The 10,739-nt window shown below is 39.6% G+C and overlaps 1 protein-coding gene across 5 annotated transcripts in view; it reads right to left on the minus strand.

The window, feature by feature from the left end:
* The window catches only part of USP3 (ubiquitin specific peptidase 3), a 48,585-nt gene that overhangs the window by 30,273 nt on the left and 7,573 nt on the right, over positions 1-10,739 (minus strand). The window contains exon 1 of one of the 5 annotated variants that reach the window (XM_080395599.1): positions 2,978-3,662. The exons of the other annotated variants lie outside the window; for them this stretch is intronic. Coding sequence (XP_080251725.1) covers position 2,978 — 1 coding nt within the window. The 5' untranslated portion in view covers positions 2,979-3,662. Of the gene's footprint in view, positions 1-2,977; positions 3,663-10,739 lie in introns of those variants that run through there. 5 annotated transcript variants of the gene reach the window in all.

Here is a 10,739-nt window from a genome sequence, read left to right on the forward strand (position 1 = left end):
AGGGGATCAAACCCTAGCGTACATGTAATTTATACTGGTTTTTATTGTGGGAAAGCTTAAGCAGCAGCCTTCCTTGTGTGGCGTCACACCTCAGAAAAAGGAACTTGGGTAACAAGCGTGCACGGAAGCTGCTCCAGGGCAGCAGCCCCTGAGCAGGCAACGCAGGACTTCTAGCAACACTCAAAAATAGGTTCACAAGCTACAAACCATGGTACACATCAAACTGTTGGGATCAAAGACTATCAGAGAAAACCATGCTAGCAAAAGCGAAAGAAGTTTCTTTATCAAATTACATGATAATTAAAATGAAAAAAGCAAGGAGGGGGTCACAATTTTTAATCAGGAGATGAGTAACTAGCTTAGCTCTTTAGAAGAGCTTCTATAATTTTCCACCATTAGCTTTCACCTTTCTTACCTAAATCAGACAAAAAATAAACTAGCTAACACTGCTTAAAGAATTGTTTTCTGGATCTGAATTCATTATTACAAATAGTTGTATTTCACTTCATAGGCCCAATCCAAGGAACGTCTGAAACTAAGAATCTAACTATGTTCACTGGAAAAAATGCACATTCCACAGAATACTATTTGAAGTAATGACTTCAAACTCTTTAGTAAAGCCTCCAGAATTGTTTTCTTCAATTGCTGCAATTACTCCTTCACTTGAGAAATACATTTCCTCACATGTCTCAGGTTTCTGGTTTTAGAAAACCAAAACCAAATTTTCCTATTTCTAAAGCTGATGTGTTCCCACAACAGAGATGGTAATCCTCCAACAGATAGCAGGCAGCAAGGTAGAGCTGTATGGCTTACATTTCAAGTTAGGAAAGTGGAAGACGTGCATCTAATTTGACCAAAATGTTATCAAGAAAACCAACGTTTGGCACTGCCAAACAGAAGACCTTAAATAGCCATCATCAGTTAAAAATGGGCTAAACATACCACCAGTTTAACCCGATACAATTTTATTTTCCTGAATTACACAAACTGAAAGGTAAAAAATTAACCAGAAGGAAAGAGAAACCAAAACCATTCATGCACTTAAACACAGATTAAGCGCTGCACGAACAAACGACTACCATACACTTTCCTTGCCAGGAACGTGGAAGTCATCTTGGCATTAAAATCCCAGCAGAAATCTCTCACTTCCAAAAAAAAGTTTTTACTTTCACTATGTTATCATCTGTGGACAGAACTGGATCTCAACCAGTAGGTCAAAGCTTTATGATGTAAACTATCATTCTTACTTTCCACCCTATACCAGGCAATTACAATGTCACACTCGGGTATTTTAAATACCTGCACTGCTTGCCTGTCGAGTGTTAAAATTCTGCTGAAGTAGTGCTCATTCTGCGGAGTTCACACCAGGTTTATATGTTCTGTACAAAGGCAGCAAACAAGTCCACCAACTCTGCACAACGCCAAAAACATAGCTTCCACTAAAATTTTTCATCTTTGATATCAGGGAATAGGAAAAGATGGCTCATTTGTTTGCTTAAACTTTTAGGCAGAACTTTGTCCCAATTGCATCACATTAGAAATGTGTAGTTTATCTTCTGCACAAACATCTCCTCCCACAAAGAACTCAAATAACATGGAAGTGACTCCCACTAAGATTAAACACAGAAGTCAGTACAATATTTGTGACCTACAGTTGCTCTGTTCTGAGGGATTACACAAGCAATTTTTTTTTAAAGGTTGCTGAAGACTGCATTCTGTATTTCTTGAGGCTGGCTTGGTAGATACCTGCATTAAAGCTTAGCTCTCTAGGTATTCCTCAATTCAGATCTTGAAGCAGTTACCATCTGTCCCTTACTATTAATAAGTTAAATTAGGCTGGGAGCTTCAGGCATTAGTCAGGAGTCTTAACAAGACAGGCACCATGGAACTCGGCAAAAGCATAGTCACTGTCCTGAACTGCTCATAATCTAAATTAAAGGTAGACAGTTTGGCTTCATCTGTAAAGAAAACTCATGTGACTCCTTTCAGATGTGGTACTGACATGAAGGCACAAGGCTTAGAAGCAGACCAGAAACAAGAGACCAAGATCCATAGCAAATCCCTTCTCAATTCAAAGCACGTTACACAGCGCTGGAACTTGGCCCTTAAAACAGACTTGGGAGTTAAGAACTTCCAGGTCAGACAGTTACACGAACCATGACGAAACACTCTCAAATCCATCTGTACAGGTGCATATGTCTTCCCTCAACAATCAGTATTCCAATTGGGATTGGGGTTTTTACTTTTTTTATTTTTTTTAAGTGCTATATAAAAAAGGAGGAGGAGGGGTGCACTACATTAGCACCCTTTAATTTGGAATAAAGTTATGCTCTACAAACATCTTAACCATATTAGAAAAAATATATCTGTGTTTGTTACACCTTATTCAGTGGTATACAGGCTAAGGAACACTGGTTGTTTTCTCAGGTTGAACTGGAGCAGCTACTTTGACAGTTACCGACTGCCTCACTTTGCTGTATTTTTAGCTTACCTTCAAGTGGTTAGGCAAAGACGATACTTAACATGCCAAAAGAAAAAAGAAAGCAAATCTGCAATGCCACAATGTTGTCTGAAGCAGCAAGTCATCTGCCATTTTACATCAGTACCAGCTTATTCAGAAGCTTAGAATCAGTTTTTCATGATGTAATAGGAAGGGGAAATACTATCTTATACAGAATGATTTCTCCAAGTGAAATCCGATTACTCGTTTGTTATATAGCCTACAGAGCCCTCTGTAAACGGAGTATCAAGCCCCCCCCAAAAGTGAGAAAACAACCCAACACCGCTACATACAGGCGCATACATAACTATGGGAACGTTTGGAGTCATCCCTCCACCCTCCACTTTCTGTAAATCATCCTGATAACTTCCACCGAGCTGTGCCAAGCAGAATGACTAAGACATGGGCTAATCAGTTCAGCAGCCTCATCACAGGGCCCACACCCCATCTTACCCTCAGGATCACTCAAATACGTACTTCTGAACCTTGACTTTTTCTTAGGGAAAACTGACTCCCAACGCCGTCTTGTGAAGCACGAACACTCCTGGCAAACGCAGTATTCCTTACAGAACAAAGCTGCAGATTTCCACTGTAGGAAAGTCACAACTAAGTAGAAGCATACAAACAACCTGTGAAACTAATAGTTTTGTTTAAATAGCACGCTGCATAATTTAGAAACTGGCAGAAGAAAAAAGAACTAGGAAGAGGAGGAGACAAACAGGAAGCAGTTTCTGTAAGGCAGCCAAGTTAAGAAACCTGCAAGACACAGCATCCACCAGAGCCCTGGCAGCAGCGCAGCTGTGTGATCGATGCAAACCGGCGACTTCGCCAGGCACCCGAGCACAAGTGACCCGAGGCCATAGCTACTACAGAGCCCTGTCTACATCCAAGTTTTAAAATACTCTACCACATCACTAAAGAAAAGGCCACAGAAATATCAGCACAATAAGAGCAATACTTTGGTCCTTCTGCTAAGCGCACACTGAATGGAAACAAGATTAGAGTCTTTAAACTGTTTCCAAGAGTCTCCACAGCCTTTACAAAACAGCCTGGACTTTGTTCTCAAAAGGAGCTGTACCAACACTATCTTCCTTGTATAATTATATGGTTACACCACAATAACGTAATGACCTACACAGAAATATCTTTGGACTAAGAGACCTTTTCTCAGTTCAGTTTATGTTGACACAGCATGTCAGCTACACTGAACAAGCTAAACTGAAAAAGGCCACCATTACTCACCTCAGCATCTGCAGAAGGAACAGTATTTACATCGCTGTGTCTGCACTGGTCACTCACATCACGCTGAGCAAACTGCCCCACTAATGTAAGCACTTGTGACAAACACACATATGTGCTACATGTCTAGAATGCTGTATGTGTAGCATGTATACACATGCTATACGTATGCATGGGTGTGTACCCACATGCCCATTCTCTCTCAAAAAAAAAAAAGGGGGGGGGGGGGCAAGAATAATGTGAAAGTAGTCTATAGAAACAGAGCTATTTTTCCTTCCCCATACCTTTAACTTCATTTTACCTAACCATCCTCAGTTACCCTACATTTTGGTCCTAAAAGGACCTGACAAATGCAGCAAAAGAAGAGCTGGGCAGTCTCCAGCAACAACATGGGAAGAAAAAAGCAGCAACAATCTGTGTATCAGAATGTGAAACCCCTGCTTTGTGAAACACCATCCTTCTGTCTGTGACACATCAGGCCTAAGGCATCAGGGGAAAAGCTACCTCCTCCAAAGATCTGGAAAGGCAAGAGAAACCTGCCAGCAAAAATCCTGGAAAACGTTCACAAGTGGTGGGAATACAAAACACTGCACAAACATTTAACCCAAATTATGCAAGACCCTTTAGTATAAGACCTCAAATGCAAACTTTTTCACTCACAGGATTCAGAGCATTTCTCAGAGCCCACTTCCAATCTATAGACTGAAAAATGAGAAATTAAATAATTTACCAAAATAATACAAGATTATCAGCATAGATCAGAACTGAGCCTACTGGCCCTAACACCTTAGTCCTTTATGTCATTTTAATTGCAGGCAAGGGTAAGACATCCCAAAACTCAGCACTCTACACAAAACTTTTCAGGTGACTTGCCTAAAACAGCTCTGAATTAAAATACCTAAAAGTTCCCATATGCTATATGCAATGTGAGAGGTATAGGCACCAGAGAATGCCATCGATGAAAGCTGGTATTCTAAGTAGGGAGCTTCTGCCGTTATTAGCCTGTAATAAATACCAAGGAGACAAACATTTTGGATGTGGTCCCTCATATGGGCTTACATGCTGGGGCTGCAAAAAGGCTCTGCCCACCACTGGAATTTACAGCTCTGGAACTCCCTCTGGATGCAGACACAACACTCTTTTCAAAGACTGAATAAATCAGCTGAGGAGTTCTCTCCATAAGATCCCCATTCATTCAAGCCATGAATACCTCAGGAGCACCCTTAGAAGACCTTCCTTCCAGGCAGCTCTTCCGTGCTGAGGGAGGACTGACAACTCCTTCTGTTAAAGATGGCACTTCCCATGAATAAGTAGTTATTCAGGGGAACCATGAGCCAAAGCAAGGAAGTGTGACTTTCATGGAGCCCAGCATTCACAGCTTTTACCCAGGCTACAGTCTCCACAGCAATGAATATCCATGCATTCTACAGTCAAAATCTACCAGATGAAACATTCAATCATTAGAATCGACACTGGAACCAAGGATTTTCCACTTACAATGAGCTGTGCAAATCACAACATGACAGAGCCATGTGCAGTCTTTCCTTCTGGCCCATAAACTCGGTCATAAATTTGCATATACAATAAAGCAGCTTCTCAGGGCAAAAATCAGAAGTCTTACTCATCACAGAACATCAGTCAAGACTGCAGGACATCTGGATATGTGCAGAATCGAACACCCTAGCACTCAAAACCCCACTTTATTAGCAGAATAAAAGCGGCCTAAAAAAAATCTAGGTACCCTCCAAGGTAAGTCAGTGTTTTTACAGGCAGCACGTAAACATAACAGGCAGCGTAAGTTACACAGCACCAAGTACACACGTATCAACACAACTGATCATGTTCACAGTTTTTGACTTTGCATTCTTTTGTGTATTTAAAACCCCAGCTGCTGTAAGTATACATGCAAGCTCTATTATTATCTGACCCTACAGTCCATTTACATTCAGGAGGAATCAATAATACAGAAACCAGTATTCTCAACTAAACACATTGGTAAAATCGTAAGACAGGGCAAGCACCAACATACACAGAAGCCCACCAAGTTCAAGCAGAATGCTAACATTTTGTAATCTAAGAGCAGGTTCCAGAACTTAAATATTGAGTTAAATGCCTATAGTTGCTGGTTTGGTGGGTTTGGGTTTTTTTGCAGGGGTGGGGGGGTTGGGGGTTGGGAGTTCGGGTTTTTTGGCAGGGGGTAGGAGGGGTGGGGAGGTGGGGTTAGCATTGGGTTTCACTATTTTTTTGTTTGATTTGGGATTTGGGGGGGGGGGGGGTGTTTAAACTGTATACACATCTGGTAAAAGTATCTGGTCTACATTTTTAGAACTTGGGGCTAGTCAATTCCAGATGTGTAACTGTAATGAAAGCCCGGTGACTGAAAAAGGAAGTAAATGTTACAAGAGTATTTTTTAAAACTTCAAATAGGCTAAAGCCCATTTCTAGACAGAGAGTGCAGGAAAAAGGAACATTATAGGCTTTGAAAACTAGAGACACGTTCTACGCCTTACCTACAAAGTCAGCTGTTTTACTGTTTAGGTTTTAAAGTCTGTTTTCAAACTTCACATAAAGCTCTTCTTTCGATCCTATACTCAGTCCCATGTCAAGAAGTTCATAAATGGCCTGAACTTGTTCTAAACTGTTTGATACTAGAAAAATAAACATTCTATCTAACAATATTTTACATCTTTAGACTTCTTTATTGCCTATTTAGAAAAACAGCATTCTGGTCATAATGAAACCAGGCAGAAGGGGAAATGGTGTTTAATTACACTATTCAAAGTGTTTTAAAATCAGCTAACACCCACATTCTTGAGGAAAAGGAAAGAAAAGATGAGATTGAAATTACATTTACATCAAAGGAAGAGAATTTACATGGAAGTAAGTTTCCTGGTAAGCATTACTAACAAAAACGTTAACTATTCTTTCAGTGTTTCATACCCTCATAACAAAGAGATGCACAACAAACAGAAGTCTCAACAGTATCAAGCCTTAGCCTAACCCAGTTCATTCAAATGCAGGAGAATTCAGACTGAAGAACACCGAAACAACCAAACAAGCTACCCTCACCTTACAGCTATGGAAAAAAACCCCAGTTATTTCTTCTGCTATTTTCTTTCAGCCAAAACCAGACTGATTAAGTTTAGTGAAACAAGTCATTCATTTTGTGATAGTGAGTGAACTCATGAAATCGACTTTGTGCTCATGCATACAGGTACACATGGCTTCTTCCTCTCTGTCGCTAAATAAAAGCGCTGCTCTGTCTCATGAAAGACACTTCAGCTGGTTACAGCGAAGCACTCTATTACAACGGAAAACCATTCAGACATACTAAACAACAACTGAATAGGAATATAAAACACATGTATGTGAACAATTTTTCATAGAATAAATAGGTCACTGAAGTGCCCGACACATTCCTAACACTGAAGGATGTTTGTCAGCGAACAGCATGATTAGCTTCATCTGCATGTAATTCACCTCCTCAGCCACAATGGCTTACAGTTCAGTATTTCGATTATGCAATCCCAATTCCACACTGAAAAACTTGGACGTTAAAAAATGCGTGCTTTTTTACTTGCCTACATTCTTAATCGAGTAGTGGAAAGGCAGACAAGTAGGTAAGGGAAACTTCTTTCAAGCAGCGTAAACAGACAGGCCAGTTCCTGAGGAAGCGGTTAAAGGAACGGGGAGGTGTGCACAACCAGTCAGGTCACCTACAGCAGCTGTACACAAAGACACACCAGAACATGCTGTGCTGCTTATTCTGTTATGGTAAAGAAATAAGGTCACTGAGCACTACCAATCACGCACACTGGCGCTAGCTCGCAGACTACAGCAGTGCTGTACTTTTTGGTAATTCAGTCTTTCTACGTGTCAAGTCAAACTTCAGGTCAAGAAATGTCAGCAGCTGATCTTCCTGCGTACACCACAGAAATCACATCCTACCTGAAAGCAACAGTGAGAAAACATGCATGATGAAGACAGAGGAAAAGAAGACAAAAGACATCAGTTCAAGGCTTATTCTACTGAACAATCATGGCCAAAAGCATTTGAAAAAAAAATAAATTGCTGCCTCTGTTTCTCCTTCGCATTCTAAAAACAATTTCTAGTTGTTTGGCTACTGTGATAACTAACTAGTAACTACTTTTAAATACATATGTACACACACACATGTATAATTATATACTTTAAAATTCAATGCTTTTAGCCCTCACAGGAAAACAGATATTGTTCCTCATTATAGTAGTAGCATGCCAAGAAAAAAAAAAGAAAAAAGTTATCCAATCTTGACATTAAAGCGAGACAAACACTCATTTTCTGACAGCAGCCAGAAAAAAACACAGCAAAGCCAACAGCGTAATGTAATTTTTAAACCCTTAAGGAAAGGACTCTTCTTGAGTCAGTCAGCAATCAAGCGCAGGTCAAAACATTCAAGCTGGAAATGGGAGTTTCCAGAAAAAAGGGGAAAGACAGCAAGGAGTCTTCATTCTTTCTTTATATAACCTTTTAATTAATCTGCTTATTTGTAGTCCCCACCATTTCATTTCTACTTCCCCAATACTAGTGAAATATACATTATTAACCATCCATGTGAACAAAAAAAAGAAAGAGATAAATATCAAGTGGGGAAAAAAAACATTACCAAATGAAAAAAATAATGAACTGAAGGTTAATTTTTTTTTTTTGGAGGGTCATGGCTATCCTCAGAAAATGCACTTGTATTTTGACATGGACAAGCAGATGCTCACATACACATAGAATCCTAAACGATGTACCTACGAATTACCTTGAAAAATCAATGTCTGCCTGTTTGGTGTTGCTAAGGGCCTCCAAGCCCCATCCCCAAGCCTGACAGCACCAGGTCACTTTAAAATCAAAAAGCTGTCTGCTTGCAGTATTGGGGGGCAGGCTAACTTCAAGAATCGCCTTAGTTTGCCAGGCTGCCTGCGAGTATTGTGACTTGATTCAAATGGGTAATAAATTCTGTCAAAAAAAATCATAACTACAAGATCCAAAATAACACAAGGTATTCAAAAGGGACCAAAAAATCCCCAAACACTGGAGGATTGCTTCAACATACCAGCTAAGATTGCTGAACGATAAGGGCATTCGCCATGTCATGTGCAGTTCAAAACACCCTCTTACAATCAAGGAAATGAATCACTAAGGACACAAAATCTTACACTGCTTGCATAACAAGGACACCATAAAGCAATGAATACTTTATCAGTTATAATTCTAATTCACTCTACACAATAAAGACCATTTCCTCTAAGAATCTCAAAATAAAAATCAGGAATACCTTAACTAGTTTTCAGATCTAAACTTCTGGTTAAGTTGCACTTTCTAACCCGCATGGATTATTTTAATTAATGGCCTTTTAGCCACTTTTTACCTAGTTGATGAATGTTTGTTAAAACAGAAATCAAAGCATGAACAGGTTACTAAATGAAACAGATGGGACTGATCAAAAAAGAAATGGCTCAAAGCTTAATTTCATCCCAAACACTGGGTCTGGAATTTTCACTCTATGAACCTCAGGCAGATGCGACAAAAAACTAACTAGCCTAATAACTCTGTGGGCCTTAGCACCTCACAAAGATCAGAAAAACAAAGAATAATGCATTGATCTTGTTTAACACCTGCACATTTTGAAGTGCTTGGGAAAGGCAGGTGAAAATTACTATCCTGCTTACACTTAAACCAGCTGTAATGAGATCGGCACTAATCTGTAGATAAATCAAGAGCCTGCCACACACTCTCCTACCCACTTTATATCTCCCACTTCCGTGATGTCTCAGACTATCCTGTCTTCCTTACCACATGGAACGCTTTGAAGAGTCATTTCAAACCACTGATTTTTAGTTAGATCATTAAATACTTTGGAACAGACAGTACTAAAATTTGTTCTTCCAAGTTTGGCTTCGAAATCATCACAGTGATTAGATCTAGTTTCTAAACAAAGGCAATGTATTGAATGTCCAACTACTGCTCTCCTCTGAAGCAGCCTCTCTCCTCAGCGTAAGTTCAACCTTTATGACAGATTGTCTTTTAAGCAAATAAACTTAATATTTTCTAGATTTTCTTTTCAAAAACTTGCTTGTACTCTCTACTCAACAAAACCACAATCAAGCATTTGAGAACAGACTCCCCTTTTTTGTAATTAAAAGGAAAATTAGGTCTAGTTTATGAGACCAAAATTGAGACCCTTACCCCATCTCAACAAATACGCATCTCCTAACAGAATGGGTTCCAAAGCACTACGCTCTATCACACAGGCAAAGAGAACTACAGCCCCCATGGCTAGCTCATACATCAGTGACCAATGCAAACGGGAAAAAAAAATTTACAGTTTTAAGGAAAGCAAGACTGAGTCTAAAAAAGCCCCAAACCTAACAAGCTTTATTTAAAAAGACAGCTGGGAATTAATTTAAGGATCTACAACCACCTATAAAGCCTGCAGTTACTAACAAGCATTCCTGCATTGCAGTGACCCAGAGAAACAGATGAAAGACTACTCACCCAACTCTGAAATCAAATTTAACTGACCAAATAAAAAAAGAGGTTTTTTTTTTAAAAAATGTACTTATTTTGTCATTTTATGTTTCAGAATGAATCTGGTAATTTCCAAGCCAAATTCATTTTCCAGATGTAGGGTGACAAATAAGCCCCACACATACAGACCATTAGTTCCACACATGGTCCATGAGCTTTAGCCTGAGTCTACCTCAGTACTAAAAAAGAAAAAGTAAATGGAGAGACAAATACTGACGGAGAAGAAACACTAAGGAGAAGCAGAGATGAAAAGGAAAGCCAAGAGGGTTAAAGCCTGTGTACCTGAGCTTTTGCAGTATATTTGTTTTGGCACTGACTGCAACAGTCCAGTGCCAAAACCACAGTGTGGCAGAAGGTTGTTACCTACCCCAGTGAACAGTGTAAATTATTTAACCGAGGAAATAAAAACAAAAACTGATTGGGGGGGGGGGGGGCACAAAAA

The sequence above is a fragment of the Falco punctatus genome, assembly GCF_963210335.1.
Source record: "Falco punctatus genome assembly, chromosome: 7".
NCBI lineage: Eukaryota > Metazoa > Chordata > Aves > Falconiformes > Falconidae > Falco > Falco punctatus.